Source organism: Pimephales promelas, chromosome 5, assembly GCF_988280905.1.
Source record: "Pimephales promelas chromosome 5, fPimPro1.hap1.1, whole genome shotgun sequence".
NCBI lineage: Eukaryota > Metazoa > Chordata > Actinopteri > Cypriniformes > Leuciscidae > Pimephales > Pimephales promelas.
Genome location: NC_142773.1, coordinates 32,018,992 through 32,037,069, shown reverse-complemented (window position 1 = coordinate 32,037,069; position 18,078 = coordinate 32,018,992). Strand labels below are relative to the sequence as shown.

The following is an 18,078-nucleotide window of genomic DNA, read 5'->3' as shown; positions in this document are numbered from 1 at the left end:
TGACTGAATCATTTATTTTGAGAACTCAAAAACAAAATGTTTTCTATTGTTTTAAAAATATAATTTGTTCCTGTGATAGTGAAGCTGAATTATTTTTTTTAATCATTAATATTCTAATATTTTCATGGCCCTATTGATAAAGAACCAGGGATAGTATTAAACTTCCCAACTAATCATACTATAGTGACTTGGTTGTAAAATTTGGTGGAATTTTGAAGATTAAGTGGATAAATATTTATCTTTGGTCAATCTGAGGGGAATGAAATGTTTGGCTCTAAAATACAATAAAATGTTTCCCATTGTTGTTTCATTTACAGCGCTGATGTATGCTAGCATATTTGGAAATGTGTCAGCCATCATCCAGAGGCTGTACTCTGGCACTGCACGTTACCACACTCAGATGCTGCGGGTTCGGGAATTTATCCGTTTCCACCAGATCCCCAACCCACTCAAGCAAAAACTGGAGGAGTACTTTCAACATGCTTGGTCCTACACGAACGGCATTGACATGAATGCTGTGAGTCACAGACAGAATGCCTTGTAAACACCTGGGCATACTCTATTTTTTCCCCACTCTCTTTATTCTTGCATACACACGTGACATGGCATATTGCGCTGTATCATTTATCACATTAGCCTCTTTTATCTCATTGCAGGTGCTGAAGGGGTTCCCAGAGTGCTTACAGGCAGACATCTGTTTGCATCTAAATCGTACATTGCTGCAGAACTGTAAAGCTTTCAGGGGTTCCACTAAAGGCTGTTTACGTGCTTTGGCTATGAAGTTCAAGACCACACACGCCCCACCAGGAGACACCTTGGTCCATGCTGGTGATGTGATTCCAGCGCTATACTTCATTTCTCGTGGCTCCATTGAGATCTTAAAGGGAGATGTGGTAGTGGCCATTTTAGGTAAAGGAAGAGAGTTTGGGTCACAAAAGCTGACATTGTGATCATATGCATATTCCAAATTTAGTCCATGGACCACACAAAAAAAAACCTGTATGGAAAACATGTATACATGTATGGAAAATATATACTTTATATTACATTTACACAACATTTTTTTCTATCCACCATTAGAGTATACTTAAAGAGTTCAGATGCAAAAGCCTCTAAGTGCCATTGGAAATTTTCTTCTAAAATGATCATTTTTATCAAGCTTATATATTCAAGTTCAGTAATTTCACTTAAATGACAATTAATAGGTAATCCTCATTGCAATTTAAGTGAAATTACTGAACTTAAATATACAAGCTTGATAAGAATGATCATTCTAGAAGAAAATTTCAAATGGCACTTAGAGGCTTTTGCATCTGAACTCTTCACTTCTAGATTTATAAAATTGTGAAACTATTTTATTGTATTGTATTATTTTCTCTTATTTTACTCTGAGACAAAGCCCAAGTACTCATCCAAGGAGAAAGCTGTTGTTGTGTACCGCCACCTTGTGGATGTGTATTTTTCTGTTATGTTTCTTTTAATGACATGCAGCGCCATCTGTTGTTGATGCACAATTTTTTTTTCTTCTGTTTTCTGAGGCTGAATTTTAAATAGCATAGCCTACCACATACTAGCATATTACTCGTACTGTTCATATGGGGAAAATAGTGAGAATTGTGTGGTAGTATGCTTTTATGAATTCAAAGCTTCTAGTGTTTGTTAACTGAGGGAAGAGTCACATTTTGAGTGTTCTTTTAAAGCTTATGGTCAATATCGCTTCCCTTTGCTCATCCTCAGGCAAGAATGATATATTCGGAGAGCCCATTAACTTATTTGCACGTCCTGGAAAGTCCAGTTCTGATGTGAGAGCACTGACGTACTGTGACCTGCACAAAATCCACAGAGATGATGTACTGGAAGTCTTGGACATGTATCCAGAATTCTCAGATTACTTCTGGAGCAACCTGGAGATCACCTTCAATTTGAGAGACGTAATCTTGCATATGAACTTGATAATTGGTTTACATTATAGTACATACCCGAATAAATGTGGGTTTTAACCATTTGTTATCTCCTCAACAGACTAACACTAAAGCCGGGTCAACGAGCAGTGACCCTGATGATTCTGACCATGGCTGTCTTGACCCTCACACGCGAAGTACAAAGCTGTTGTTTCGTTCCATAAGAAACTCTAGCGGACAAGGTAAGAGCTAACACTGTGTGATAGTTTATAGATTCTTCCAGATTCTTGGATTTTAATAACTACTGCAATTTCTCTCAGTAACAGACACAGAGTGGACAGAAGACAAGCTCAAAAGGATGACTCTCCAAACACAGGTCCCAAACAAACAGCACGAGGACAGACAAGCCGCTCATCAGGAGCAGGATATCTTTGCTTCCCAGTCCAGCAGTGATGAAGAGGAAGAGACTCGACGGCCCACTACGATAGTGGACTGCTCTCAGAGCCATATCACTAGCATAAGCAATGCTAAAAGGGACAAGAACCTCAAAACCAGTAACTCTTTCAACGTGCTGTCAGGTAGGATTCTGAGGATATCTTTCCTGATATAACTGACATAAAAAAAACATAAAATAACAAAGATCCTAACATTTATGTTCATTTGAATATAAATGGAATAATTTTCACTTAAAGGGTTAGTTCAGACAAAAAATGAAAATTCTGCCATCATTTACTTAACCTACATTTTTTTTCCGAACCCATTAGACTTTCCTTCATCTTCGAAACAGAAATAAAGATGTTTTTAATGAACCCTGAGTAATTTCTGTTCTTCCAATGAAAGTTCATTCACCCAAAAATCTACAAAACATCTGTTTTTTGCTTTGTTGTTATGGCGTATTGAAGATTATAGATTGAAAGTGAAAAAGTGATTTAAAGGGGTTTAACATAAGGCTTGCAACATAACAATGAAGGGGTATGAATACTTTTACAAGGCACTTTATGAATTGCTTCTTATAATGAATAGATTGGAAGGCTTTTATTTACTCATAAACAACACACATAAAACGTATTAAATATTGTAATCAAGAAGCTCACTGCTCAGATTCTGTTTTCCATATTTGATGTGCTGTATGTATGTTGTTTGAATGTGAATCAAAGCCCAAATAAAATATGTTCATAAATTCTCTTCAGAATACATAAATGTACTTTCAATGGACTGACAGAAATCTTCAAAATATCTTCATTTGTGTTTCAGAAATGAAGGAAAGTCTTATGGGTTTGGAGCAACATAAATAATGTCTGAATTTTCACTTTTGGGTGAACTCTTCCCTTGCAGTGAATACATCATTTTGACATTACCCTTAATTTAAATTAGGAGCTCTTTCGGGGGTTTCTAACGTCTTCAGCTTTTGGGAGGACAGTCGTGGCCATCAGTACCAGGAAGTACCTAGCCACAGCATGTCTTTCACCTCATCTTCGGTTCCCTCCAATACCGTCCTGAACAATGTCACCCATCGTCATTGCACTGAGGTAGAGAACAGACTGGAAATGATGCATAGACAACTCCAGCGGTGAGATCAAACTACAGTATTGTTGTTATCTTGATGTCCTTTGCTCATTATAGGTATGTTTTGAACTGTTTTTTTTTTTTTCAAAGATTGGAGAAGCGTATGTCAACAGACATTGGGGCCATAATGCAGTTGCTTCAGAGGCAGATGGTGCTGGTTCCACCAACCTATAGCTCTGTGACGTCCCCTACAGAAGCACCTCCAAATCCACCCAAACCAGGCCAGAAACTGGTCCATCCTTTAGAGACAGAAATGCCAGCCATTCTTTCTGAGGTATTTCACGAACTTTCACATTACAGTCATCAATTTGTATTGCATTTAATGATTGTCACTACAAACTCCAATCATTAATTCATCCTCTTTGATTTTCCCAGATACTTGATCCCCACTACTCTGCTGGCAGTCCCAGTGAAAGTATGCCAGGTACAACGGATTGTTCCCTACAGCCCTCCTTTGAGACTCCTTGTAGGGCTTATACAGGGAGATGGCCACATACCATGAGCCACAATGCAGGGAACACATCTGGTAATCTTACAGCACTCACCGGCCGCCAACAAACAGTCATGGTTGATCAAGGTAGTTATTGTTTCATAAATGCAGAGCCTATTGGAACTGTTCACCATCCACAGGCTGGTCGGAGGACAGATTTAGAGTCCTCCGAGTGTTCAAGACGCCTGTCATTGCCAGCGCAACATCAGGTAGAGGATGATTCCTCAATCCAAAAAAGACATGACTCTGATCCTAGGTGTTAAGAGTGAAACTTTTTTGCACCATCTCAGTGGAAAACAATGCGTACAACCTGACGGACCACCACAATGTTGGCAGGATGTTTTGAAGATCTTCTACTTCAGGTTCATGTTGATTACCTCAGAAAGTCTGTTGTAGAGGCATCGTTAATGTCCCTGTAGTTTGGTAAATTTGTATTAGCTGGTCTAACGACACTCAGTAGCTGCGTTTGCATGGTTCAATCGGAATGAAATCAATCCGATTGATGAATACGAACATGGTGTTTACATCAACGATAAATGAAGTAATCGGGTTGATGTTCACGTTTTAAATGGGACCTGATCAATGTTGTCTCCATGACAACTTGCTGTGGATCGCTATGACAATCCTGCGGACTTAGGCACCTAGATTATGATGCCAGCCATAGCGACTCTCCAGGCCTACACATACATGTACAACTCAGACATACTGTACATACACAGATATGCAATCACCCGCCCCATACCCCATCCCTCGCCTTCGCCGCTTAGTCTGACAGGCGGGTCTGTGACTAGCACCGAAATGGTTGCAGGACTGGATGGCTGTTTGCCTGCGCTGGGCTACCTCCATACCTCCACTTCCCACCTCTGTTTTTGTTCATGTTGTACTGTAGAGTGTACTGATTGTGTGCTAATGTTGCTGAGGTGTTTTATTTTTTTTTTTCTGTCCCCACACTGTACTCCTTACAGGAGCATAGTCTGGGGGTTGCCTTTTTCTCCTCACCTCTCCTAATGTCATGCTGTATTTTTTTGTCCCCTCAATTTCCAACAAGCACTGGTGGGACGTTGCCCTGCTTATTTTAACATGCGCAGTCATTTTAGTTTCGGTTTTCAATCCGATCAGGTGTTTATACGTTCTCTTGATCAGATTACAAAAGGAGTAAACCACCCCTTTCAATCCGATCGAAATTTCAATCGGATCAATCTCAATCAGATTGATTAAGTTGTTTACATGAAGGTTTTTTAGTCCGATTGAGTCGTCAATCCGATTATAAGTGTCCATATAAACGCAGCTACTGTTTTTACCAGCCTCTCAGTGAAAATGTTGTCTTTTAAGAAAGTGTTCACTTGCTATTTTGAGGTGTAAATGTAATGATTTGTATTAGCATATCAGTTTTTTTAACAGTGCAGTTTTGTGTTGAATTGATGTTTGTTTGTTTGTTTGTTTGTTTGTTTGGAGAAAAGGACATACTGTAGCAATACACTGGAAAGACCCTTCAGAGTATGATTTAGAAAATGAATCTCAGGTGGAAGAAGTGAGTTAATCCAGGGAACACTTGTGAATCCTGCTGCCAGTAATTTACATTAAAACATGTGTTTGTTTCTTTCAAATATCCACTGCACAGATTTCCCCATGACAATATTTTATCACTCTAAATATATAATCATCAGTTTGGGGTCAAAATATGATTTAGACAGATTATGATTAAAAATCCATTTAGAATATAATACATATCACTAATAGAATTAGTAATATACATATATAATAGATATATAATCAGTTTCCGCATGGTTTATGCCAAGCACATCCAGTAGTAAGACATATATAAATGTGCTAGAAAGATATGTATAGGGAATGTGGTATATGGGAGTTTATAGGGAATATAGCTTGGAATGTTCAAATGTAATGACATGTAATTTATTGCAATCTTAAGTAGGAATATTTATTGTTAGCTTACTATAAATCGATTATTGTGCACATTTGACCTCCAATGAACTTGTAATCACATTCACATTAAATAAATGAATACACAAAATTCACAAGTCTATAGAAGTTTATTAAAGAACATACCTGACTGAATAAAAGAAAAACATCATCCTTTTCCTTGTTTCTCTGGTGTCAAAAAGGACATTTTTCTTTTTTCAAATGTCACCACTTCTGCAATGCTGCTGCCAGCATGAAAGCTAATGAAATCCATTTTCAAGGCTCTGATATGTCAGTAGATTCAATCTATAGAGCTAGAGGGCAAATTGAAAGTCCACGTCACGCTCAGGCTCTGCCCAATTTCCATTGTACTGCTTAATTAAAACAAAAAGGTTGACGAGTGTCTAAAAATGAAGTGAATCGTTCTGCTCATACTTGTTGTTTTGCTCTCAACCGAAAGTGTAACCATCCTTTGAAATATCTTTTTTAGCATCAAATAAGCAAATGAGCAAACACAAATAACTTTGTGTAAATTATAATAGGATATACTTCGGCCAAAAACATAGACAAACCCTTCCCACAGGAAAAGACCCACCTAAACCCTTGGTGCAAATATAGAAACACATTCATTCAATAATGCAAAAACACAGTTGTCAATGTTTCTTTAAGACCAGTAGCCTAGTCTTTTAGATAGAGTAGAAAGGACAATTCATTGAACTGTTTATTCAAGTGCAGCTCCTGAAAGGAAACACGGGTTGAGTGTAATGGGAAACCAGCCGAATGAGAAACACCCTCTTAAAAAAGGGCCTGTAAGGCTATTGTTATATTTTTTATATTAATGCTTCAACTGCACTCCTTAATCATGATCCAGAATCGGATAAAGAGCACAATAGAGGAATTCCCTACTTCCACAACACTTTATAGTTTATACCCTTTTCACAGCCTATTTTTATAAGGGGGTCATAAATGTATGAAGTTACATTCAGGGGATTTTCAAATGAATCTTCCCATAAAGGCCTGCATAGAAACTACAATAACGTCTCACATACAATGTGTTCACCTTTTCGATGTCAACTGCGCTGTCTGGTGCCCAAATAGATCTATTGAGTGCCAGTTCAGTGCTGATGTAGGTTATTGTCTCTCAATTCCATCAACACAGCTACTCATTCATTCTATCCATTGGCTGTCCGTCAATAATGGTGGGGAACGCAAGCAAGGAACGAGAGGATGCTCAGGATGCAAGAGCATGTAGTGCTGCTTTGGCTAGACTAGAGCTGGACTAGGGTACATTTTCCTGAATTGTGATTGGTCGAGGAGAATAAGGGGCGGGGCGTCGCCTGAGATCACAGAGGCGCACTGTACGAGAGGGCGGATCTGACTGTGCACATCGGCCAACACTACAGAGCACTGAATTTTAAAAACAACAACAACGGGTAAGTGCACATTGACATTGTGATTTGTGCTCACATTTTACCGCTTCACTATAGGAATACAATAAAGGCAAATTTGCATTACGAAAGGCTAACCGTAATGGAGAAAAAAATTGACCACGAATCGGCGTGCACGCTTAGCTTTTGATTCCGTCGCAGTCCCTGGATGACAGGCGTTAGTTATTGTTACACACGCGAGATAATGATGCGATATAACAACAGAATGGCTATGACTAATCGCTCTCTATAGTTTCCAGGCGTTCCAAAATTATGTCGACCTGCCGAGATTTCTTTGTTTAGGCACTGCCGCAGTTAGGATGCTCTGGACAGGTGTCCTCCACGGCAAACCTCTATAAAAAGCCACTACAGTTACATAACTTCAGCAATGCCACATAATGTTTTAACAATGTGAACATTTTGGAATGATGAAATCGTGAAAGGTTCCTTATAAAGGACAATTTAAGCTTCACAACCCATATAAACTGCAAACAAACGACGCGAAAAAACCCATAACGAGTCAGTTCTGATAAATGAAGCTGGTTTGGATTATAATGGGCGCGTTCTAGTTCGTCGCGTCTCTTCGCATTGTTCTCATCCATAGTGGCATAGCGCGTTCAGTGCCATCGCGTGCTCGGCTCTCTGCAGTGCATCTCTTCAACATGCTTCATGGACATGCGTCATACTGATCCGTAAACACACGATCCGAAACCGATGCATTGAGGGTCATGAATGGAGACCTGGCATTGTGGGACAGGTTAATTTGTGTTATGAGACATTCTGCTTTCATGTGCACGTTTTCTAATTTGATATTCCGAATGGTTGCATTAGAGAGAGACAGGGGAACACTTTGACCACACCCCCATACCCCCCCAATAATAATTTTTTTTATTCAGTTAATGCATATATATTTTTCATTCTTTGCACTGTGACTGGCTTTGTTTGCTTTGCATACAGGTCATGAACAAATGTCACAGTAGTGTTTATTCAGTTAAACCAAGTGTGAAGGACAAGGAGGTGTCCCTCTTGGGTTTGTATTCTTGTCTGTTGTATTGTATTATTTTTGAATGGGTGAGGCCGGTAAAAGTGTGATGTCAGGTAAGCTGAGGCGGATATGTTAAAATATTAATTAGCATTTAAATATCAGGAGATGATCAAATGTAATGGTGATTAATGCAACAAAGGTCATTGTCATTCTGCAAATATTTTCATAGCGGGTGTGATCATGCTTCATCATGTAAATAATCCCAGGAAGCACATGAAAAATCCACTGGTAAATTAGAATGTTATTCGTAAACTTAAGCCTCTACAAATAATATAAAATCACTTACCCTAAACTATTATGCATTGCATTAGATATTGAATGGATTTTGATTATTCACCCAAAAATGAAATACAGTTTAAGATACTTTAGATTTAGTCCGAGAGTTTTCTGTCCCTCCATTGAAAATGTATGTACGGTATAATGTCCTTGTCCAGAAAGGTAATAAAGACATCATCAAAGTAGTCCATGTGACATCAGTGGGTTAGTTAAAATGTTTTGAAGCATCGAAAATACAGAAAACTCTCGGAGTAAATCTAAAATATCTTAAACTTGGGTCTGAAGATAAACGGAGGTCTTCCGGGCTTGGAACGTCATGAGGGTGAGTCAATAATTAAATAATTTTCATTTTTGGGTGAACTAACCCTTTAATCATCATAACTGCAAAATTTCAAATCTGGATAATATTTAATGAATGATAGCTTAAACGTGGCTGGGTTAGGATCAAGCTGATAGACCTTTATAAAACTGGTTCGAGCTTGTAGACCATGTTAAACTAGTAACGAACTAGCTACCATGTCCAAAAAAAGCAGCTTGGGCACCGCACCATAAACAGATGGGATACAGCAGTGAGACACCTAGTTTGACAGAATTGTCACTATTTATAGATGAACAGTTTAAGATATTTTTTTAAACCATTTCCAGTGCAGTAAAAATATGTTTGGCTGTTTGAAATGCAGTGGCTAACCTTGTTCAAAAGTGTCTCATCATCTCATATGACTTCTTTGATACATGATATATTTATAATGTCATCGAAAAAAAAAAAAAAGAGTAGGCCTACAAAGCTTTTTTTCTGTGATCCATCGCGAATGTAACAAACATTTTTGCATTGTTTTTACATGTCTGTTTGACCTTGTCATCTTGTATAAACTCTTTCTCATACGTCTGAGAAGAGAATGAAATAAAATATAAAATAAAACATAAAATCTTTAGCATTCAGTAGAATGAAAAAATGTAAATGAACTGGGGTGAACCCACTGTGTCATCATCATATGTCGCTGGGAAAGGGAAGCTCAGTAAGATGATGGCATGCGGTTTCTGGACTGCCGTGATTCTGGGGTGCCAAGTCAGGACTTGCTGGCCTGTTGTGATGCCCTGCGTCCCGTCATACATAATCCTCATTCCCCTCACTGATGGCCCCTGATTCTAATCCGCACGGACCAGCCCACCCCCCTCCGTTGTTATGTTGTGACCATGGGCAGGCCAATAGCACTCTCCCCGTTTTAGGATGATGATGTAAGCTGATTACATTATTGGGGTGAGAAATATACAAGATCATACTTTGGCTTTACCATTCAGTAAAATGAAAAAAACATCATGTATCATTATTGTTGATGGCTCCAGTAGACTGGTTACCTGATACTCCAGTCTGACTGATAATCAGTTTGACTGTTGAAGGTGATTTATTTTTGGATGCCGCATTTTTACTCTGAATAACTAAGAGAAAGACAGAGATCGGTGGTGCCGCAGATACATAAACCCCGTCACAATGAATGGCAGCAAGTAGCCGCATGCTCAGTGGCTTTGGCACACAATGGAACACATTGAGCCAGACCCTCATCCCACGTTCTGTGTGCATTCATACAGGAATGTTTGGAATACAGCGTTTACAACACAAACGGTTGCCAAATATCAGCCAAATATGAGGTCTGAGCTCAAAAACTCTTGTGAGCTCACCGTTCACCGTTAAACTGCACGAGGACAGCTTGTGCTTCTGTCAGAATCTGTTTAGATTTTGGACCATTTGTTTTGAGCGCCATTTGAAGAGATGTTTCTGGTTCATTGTTGAATCTCTGTGGTTACACAGATGTTTGCTCAAACAATCTGAATTTAAAAATTCATGTGAATTTCAGGATGTTAGGTTTTCAATTGCTTACATACTGTACATGATCATGACCTAATATAGTACAGAATCTTTCATATATTTAATTTATTAAATGTATTAACATTTATTTATTTTTTTAATTTTTTGCATCCCAGATGTTCAGTCTCAGACTTTTGGACCAACTGCACTTAACACATACACATTTACACCAACCCACAGTGTTCAGGCCTCTTGACTTCAAATGAACGAATAAGTGAAAAAGAGTGTCCCTCGTAAACAGAAAGTGATGGCACTCTGTGAGATGCCACTCTGTGCCAGGGCTGGTGACATCATGCATGGCACAAAGAAAAACTGCTGAATCACAGCAGGACACAGGGCCTTGTCAGAGTCAGAGGCAGAGCGGTAAAAGTGCAGGGATGTACCTGTGTCTCATTTGCCATGGTCTGATGAATAAGCCTTAGGAGACTGCACCATATGACCTGCCGTATGACATGTTTTATTCTCTCTGAAAAAAATAACGTTTGCTCTTTTTTCCTTTTTTGAATAAATACTATGAGTAAGCAACAGTGATGTTGCTGTCAAATGAAACTAAAACTATTAAAAGTCCTTTAAAAAACGAACATTAGGAATGTTGCCTTGGCAGCTAGTTGAAATGAACTATGACTAAATCTAAAACTAAATTAATAAAAAATAAATAAATCTAAAATAAAAAAATAAATCACAATTACAAACAAATCACTGAAACTTAAACTAAAATAAAAATGAAATTATAAAAATAAAAGGTACTTCAAAAGTTTAATAAATACTATAAAAGTAAATAAATACTGAAATAGTAAATCAGATTGTTCTTTGTTTCTGAGGAAAATGTGCCCACAAATATGGCTTATCGACAAAACTGAAAGTGATGTTGCACAATCATTCCTGTCAGTTCAAAGTTTTTTTATGCTTTTACTGTCTAATGTCATACTGTACATCACTGTGTGCTGTTGTACATTAACAGCTGAGTACAGTAAGACGTCAGCAGGGACAAATACGAGGGGGAATCACACTGCCTCTAATCTCTTCATTTTTTAGGGCAGCTGGTCCTCTTACCATCAGGATATCATCCGAATTACACTTTACATCCATATACATGCAGGGGGATGGGAAAGACAAGAAGATGAGGGAGGAAATGCAAAGTCAAAGCTGTGGATAAGTAATGAAAGTGAATAGGAAAGACCTGCACTAAAATGGAGAGAGTGAGAGGGAGGAAGATTCAGGGCGAGGAGATGGATTCTGGATAGGTTTTGGGGCAGCAGCATTTTAATCCCATGTTTAGCCTTGAACAGACTTGCATAATCATATTAATGTTTAAACTGAATAGATCAAAACCGCTGTAGAGATTTGTTCAGCTCTTAACTCATTTGCCCCCTGTTGTCAAAATGCATGATGGTTTTATTTGGTTTGTGATGGTTTGAGTGTTTGTCACACAATAGTGTTGCGGCTTTTTTGGACATTTGTTGAACAGGACAGTGTGTAATTGTATTAATGTGAGTTCTCTGAATGTGGATAGTGTGGCAGCTACAGAAACAATGCGACACAGTTAAACTCATGCGGTGGCAAACAAACTGAAGCTCTGAATCTCTCACAATGAGTCTCTCTCTCTCTCAATCCCTTTCTTTCTCTCACTGTCCCTTTCTGACGTTTCTTCCTTCATTTTCTCTCACTGACACTGTTTATATGCACAATACATAGTTTACTGTGTGTAAAGGGACAGATCTGAGCAAATCAACAACTTAAATTTGAGTTTGTACGTTACGTGACACCTGATGTCCCACAGGTTCACATGCTCGCAGTACACAAATATGCTTTATGGAAGCATATTCTCACGTTCTGCCTGTATATAGAAGGAAATCAGTGTTTTAAGTAACCTTGGGCCATAGATAAAGTGCAACTTATATGACAGCTGTACATTTGGCATGCAGCCACATTCTTTAAAATGGCAGTTGATCTTAATATATGGTGCACAGGGCAGACGCATGAACATCTGCCACATTTACATGTTGTAAGCCTCCATACGAGAGTTCTTTAAATGCATGACCTCTCTGAGTGTAGCATAAATTGGGCATTTGAAGATATGAATTGTTATCTGTTAAATGGATGTTGGGATCAAACATAGATAGGTCACACATTTTTATTGCATCTAGGGCAAGATATAGAGTATATGAAGACATCCGATGCAAAAGCCTCTAAAACCCACCTCTGTGAAATAATATTGAGTGAATGTTCTCCACACATAGTATAAGTTCATCAAATACTTTCACTTTAAACTCACTAAATCCCAGACTCAGTTTATTCAGAAATGCCGGTACTTGGGTAGAAACCTATACATAGTAGCCTGCTAATATATGAAGAGTTCAGATGCCAAAGCCTCTAAGTGCCATTTGAAATTTTCTTCTAGAATGATCATTTTTATCAAGCTTGTATATTTAAGTTCAGTGATTTCACTTAAATGTCAATGATAATTACCTATTAAGTGTTATTTAAGTGAAATTACTGAACTTAAATATACAAGTTTGATAAAAATCATCATTAAAGAAGAAAATTTCAAATGGCATTTAGAGGCTTTTGCATCTGAACTCTTCATATATATATATATATATATATATATATATATATATAAAACAAAAACTTTAGACAGACTTAGAGGCTTTTGCATCTGAAGTCTTCATATACTGTACATGCACTTTTAGCTGTATTACTTTTTAATTGAGAAGGTCTAGGCCTGCTGATTGGACTGATTGCCTCTAATTTTTTTTCAACAGGAGGATGGACTTCAGTTTACGTGATGCTTTCACAGATGGAGCATCTAAGGCAACCCAGGACAGCCTCCTGAAGAGGGATTTTGTGGCCGGGTTGGAGACACAGACCTTTGATGATAAAGTGGGCGAGACTGTTAAGAAGACAGACTACCGCCCCCTTCTGGATGGGATGGACGGGAAAAGGGAAGGTATGTCTTCCATATATTAAAATTTGCTCACTTTCTTGTCGTTCAACACCAAAACCAACATATTAGAAGGATTTCTGAAGAGATCATGTGACACTAAAGACAGGAGTAAGAATGCTGAAAATTCAGCTTTGCCATTACAGGAATACATTATATTTTATTTTATATATTACATTAGAAAAAGTTATTTTAAATTGTAATAATATTTTATAATATTACCATTTTCTACTGTATTTTTTACTAAATATAGGCAACTTTGGTGAGCATAGGGGATGTTTTTCAAAGACATATAAACATCTATAGCCAACCCCAAGCTTTCGAAAATTTTCACAATAGCCTATTATTTAAAAAAACAGGAACAGGCTTTTATTTTATTGTCATCCTTCTGCATTGGATTGTGATCTGATTTATTTAATCTGAAGTAGATGCTGTTTGTTGTATTTCTTATCTCTCTCTGCCACAAAATATAATGGTGAATGGTGGAAACACATTTTATTCCTTTACTTTGGTTTCACATCCTGTTCAAGTTAGTTTTATGAAGAAAAACACATTGATATTCTGAGGTTTTTTCGGGTAGCTTTTGTGTTTGTTTGTCTAGGACAAACGTCTGATCATGGTTGGCAACATCTCTGATCAAAGAAATATTTTCCGCCTCAAACCGTGCTGTCATCTGCCAAGAACCATTCCAAGTGAACTCTAGGTTCAGTTAGGCGGACAGCCTTCCTCTTGGGTTACAACCATCACCATTATTTATTCTCAAATGTGTTTGTTATTTATTGGGGCGCATTTTCACAGTTTAATCACCTGGTATGCATGAGGACACTAATAGTGTCTGAATAAATACGTTAAAATCTGTTATTGTTGTTGTTTAACACTGGTGCTTTTTGTGAAGTTAGTCATTTATAAATCATCTAAAAACAAACTATTTTAGTAAAGGTTACACAAAATGGCTATAGATTATTAGATATCAAAGCTTTATGGACTTTCAGCTTCAGGGTTTGGGTCATTAGTTCTGGGGAATATTTTTGTTTTTTTTTGCATACTGGTCTACCTGCCACCATCCCATTCTGTTTATCTTATCATTAGTCAAATAAAAGTATTGTTTGTTATGTTTTGTACTTGTAGGAAAATATAAAGAAAAGTCCTTTATAATATTGGGCTTGTGCTTGACAGAATGCTTAGACATCAGTACAGCAGGATGCACTCTCAAGAGCAAGGTACTGTATATATATGTGTGCAGCACTGAGCTGTATATAGATGCTGGTATCAGCAGATCTGTCCACAGTAGATGTGACAGATACTATTAATAGCTTCAGTTCAGTACAAAGATATGAGATCCAATTACTGCCTCCATTAAGAGAGAGAAATGCCCATTTATTTGATGTTACTGTAAAGATGAGCACTCTCGTTATGGCAAGGCTGTTTCATATCGCATTTAGCAATAGCATATAGCAAAAGTGTGTGTTTCTATGGTGGTTTTTCCATCAGATCCTTGTATGACTTGCTGGAAAAAATAGAAATTTTTACTAAGCAAGTTGTCTGTACTGACAAATGCATTACGGCCAGCTAGCAAGCAGTGCTAGTGCTTTTTCCACTGAAAAGGTTGTGTAAGATAATACAGCTTTTTTTATTGACAAAGTAATAAAGATTTATGGAAATTGTAAGTTGGCTGTTGACAAGCGCGTAGAGGCTCATTTCCAAAGAACAAAGTACAAGTAAAGATGATTAATCAATAACGATGATGCTATTACAGGTTGTAAAACTTCTTGGAAAGATAATAATATTACACTCATTCCATTATCATGTATTTTCATCTTGCATTTATAAACTGAAGAAATAATTGGATTATTTATTCGCAATAATAATATTATATTATGATATAATATAATATTGATTAAAATAAAAGAAATGCCGAAAATTGTTTGGTACATCTTTCATGTTTGTGTGCTTTTGTAACCATATTGCATGACAGAGACTCTCTGGTTCTTTGTCTGTGCTTCTGGTACCCTTAGTACTGCACTGGTTTATGACATTATGTAAGCAATTCTATGCTGAATGGGATGTCTCTACCACAGCATGACTTGGCAGTCTCTGTACCTCAAGTGCCTAGTGTCTGGGACAAAAGTGACTATTTTTAGTTCCTCATCCATTTTTTGGGCTTTTAACTGTAGCATGTTTTCAGGTTCATATGCTTCTCTTGGTGAGGGTATTGCTCCTGCTCAAGTTTAGTTTAGTACATCATCAGCATCTCAAAGACATAAATAAGATGGAAAATGTGCTACTTGAGGCATAAACCTACAAATAACCTTGAAGACCCACCCATTGGGGTCGATTCCCCTCTACTTTATCAACATGAAACACAAAGGCCTGGCCGAACGATTCCCATTGCATCCTTGGTATAAAAGTGTGACTCACAGTGACATATCAGTCCTGTTTCACAAAGAGGATAATTGCATGGAGCTGGTGCAGCCCAGCCCTGTGGGAGCATGATAATCATTAATCCAGGACTGGTATCTGAGCTAAGGCTGGTTCAGTGCTGGCTCCTCTTGTCAGTCAGTCTTGATGCTGACAGAGTGCTTTGCCTAGGGAAGCTATAGCAGCCTCAGCTGGTTGTGTAACTACGGTAACAGGCCTGCAGTCGCGGCCTGTCCCATCAGCTCAGCATCACTTATCTCCGCTTGCCCTTCTCATAATGTCTAAATATCAGAATGGATGGGAGCAGACCTATTTTCAAGGATACCCCTCCCTGCTGCCTTTGAGAGTGGACATATTAATCTAGACAGTCAATCAGATTTCATGAAAGTTACTTGTTTACAGGACCTAATAAATGTCACTTAGTTACCAATGAAGAGTTCCACCAGAGTTTTCCACAGATGGGTCATTCAAAGGTGAGTTTTGTGAACTACAGTTGGTAGACAACCAAAATAAGGCTTTTACCACCGTCGTTCTGTCGCAGCGGCAAAATTTGGGGTGTGTTTGCTGCCTTTTGCCGCTAAGAGGCGCTACAATCACAGATTTCGAAAAGTGTCTGTTTATTGCGTAATCTCATGAGTACTTAATCTCGGCTCATTCAGAGCGATTGAAAGCTGGTAGCAGATTATTTCAAGTGAAACGTTGTTAAATTAATTAATAATCACAATACTGAAATTAAATTGAATAAGTAATGAAAACTTAAAACACTGCAGTAGAAACATTACAAGCATATAATACGAAACTACGAATCAGCATTAACGGTAGCTCTGTGGCTAACGCTACAACATCAACCTCATGGAGCTTCAAACGACCCGAGATCGAACTTTGTTACATGCTGTTGACCGACAGCTTTAATGTTTTCTTGAAGCTTAAATTAGTAACTGTTTATTGGCGAGTTTATTAAGTGTCCGTTTATTATCTGTATGACGTAATTTGCCACTGCTCATTGAGAGCTGAGGTCGCAAATACAATGCAATACATCACAATACTGAATGTTCTGCGATTATTTTTTACATAATTACGTTTTGCTTTCGCTAAATGTCCCTTTGCGCCACTTGTTGGTCATTTCACGAACGACCATCAAGTGGATACGACTGGTTTATTGTTCCCGCGGTGGATTTGCCACGGCAGTTGTCGTGGCGGTAAGTGTCATTCTGGTTGTCCACCTACTGTATGTCCAAGCAATTTGGCACTTCAAAAAAATCATTATTAAAACATTTATGTTTTCGATTTATTCATTCAAAATTAGATTTGTTTATTTTTTTATATACATTTTATTATGATATATTTCAATAGATTTTGAAAAATAACTTATGGAGTATGTTGACAATTTCACTACATTCATTTAAATTTACAGATCTTTTGGGACCAAAAAATGTAGTTATTCATGTCACATGGTTATTAGTAAAATGCATTATAGTTCTATACAATTTTCAGTCTCCAAAGATTCAATATCCCATTTTTTACAGACCATGTTTTACAAAATAGTCAGAAAGAGCTCTTACTATTTTAAGTTTAAAGAGGTTTTATAAATTGGCAGGAATCTTTAAATCATTTAGTTGGTCTGATTATACCTCCTTTTTTGTCTAAAATTCAGAATACTTTATTTATTTTTCATGACAAATAGTAAAAGTAAATCAATATTTCATGATTTCACAAGCTCTTAGCTAACATACAGTAAAATACAGTAGCTAGTGTCATTTTTATATGGTAATGTCTTTGGTGTTGCCGTCTGTAATTAAAAAAAATAATCACATTTTGAAATGTATGAAGGATTCCTGGTGAAATTACAAATGCTGCAAATGTAATACCATTAAATGTAGATCAAAGGTCTTTAGCCCTTGTCTTACTCTTCGATTGTATTATTTAAAGAATTACCTAACTTTTAAAAAGTCTACAGCATTCCCTGCATAAATATCCTGATCTCTTGAAAATTATATACAAATTCAGAGTAAATTTGTCTTTTTTTTCTCTTTTCTCAGGGTCTGGGTTTATGTCTGCAGGCCAGATTGGAGGTCAACGTCAGGACCCTCAGGGAGAGATCCGTCCCAGCCCTCCTGGACAATATGTCTATAATCATGACTTTCAATCAGGTAAGATCATTACATATGTCGTTGTTGAGAACTGAATGAAGCAATTCAACAAAAATCCAATCATGTACTAGATATTA

At 37.6% G+C, this 18,078-nt stretch overlaps 2 protein-coding genes across 10 annotated transcripts in view; both read left to right on the top strand.

The window, feature by feature from the left end:
- kcnh2a (potassium voltage-gated channel, subfamily H (eag-related), member 2a) overlaps nt 1-5,975 on the top strand; it is a 35,475-nt gene extending 29,500 nt beyond the window's left edge. The window contains exons 8-15 of the mRNA XM_039678115.2: nt 318-517; nt 657-909; nt 1,738-1,931; nt 2,023-2,143; nt 2,222-2,479; nt 3,276-3,471; nt 3,558-3,741; nt 3,843-5,975. Coding sequence (XP_039534049.2) covers nt 318-517; nt 657-909; nt 1,738-1,931; nt 2,023-2,143; nt 2,222-2,479; nt 3,276-3,471; nt 3,558-3,741; nt 3,843-4,220 — 1,784 coding nt within the window. The 3' untranslated portion in view covers nt 4,221-5,975. The remainder of the gene's footprint in view (nt 1-317; nt 518-656; nt 910-1,737; nt 1,932-2,022; nt 2,144-2,221; nt 2,480-3,275; nt 3,472-3,557; nt 3,742-3,842) is intronic.
- Nucleotides 5,976-7,200: 1,225 nt separating this feature from the next.
- The window catches only part of map4l (microtubule associated protein 4 like), a 37,881-nt gene continuing 27,003 nt past the window's right edge, over nt 7,201-18,078 (top strand). For 8 of the 9 annotated variants that reach the window (XM_039676493.2, XM_039676490.2, XM_039676488.2 and 5 more), the window contains exons 1-3: nt 7,201-7,310; nt 13,255-13,439; nt 17,891-18,001. In XM_039676493.2, the coding sequence (XP_039532427.2) occupies nt 13,259-13,439; nt 17,891-18,001 (292 nt within the window). In that variant the 5' untranslated portion in view covers nt 7,201-7,310; nt 13,255-13,258. The remainder of the gene's footprint in view (nt 7,311-13,254; nt 13,440-17,890; nt 18,002-18,078) is intronic. The other variant, XM_039676494.2, reaches the window with a different exon arrangement.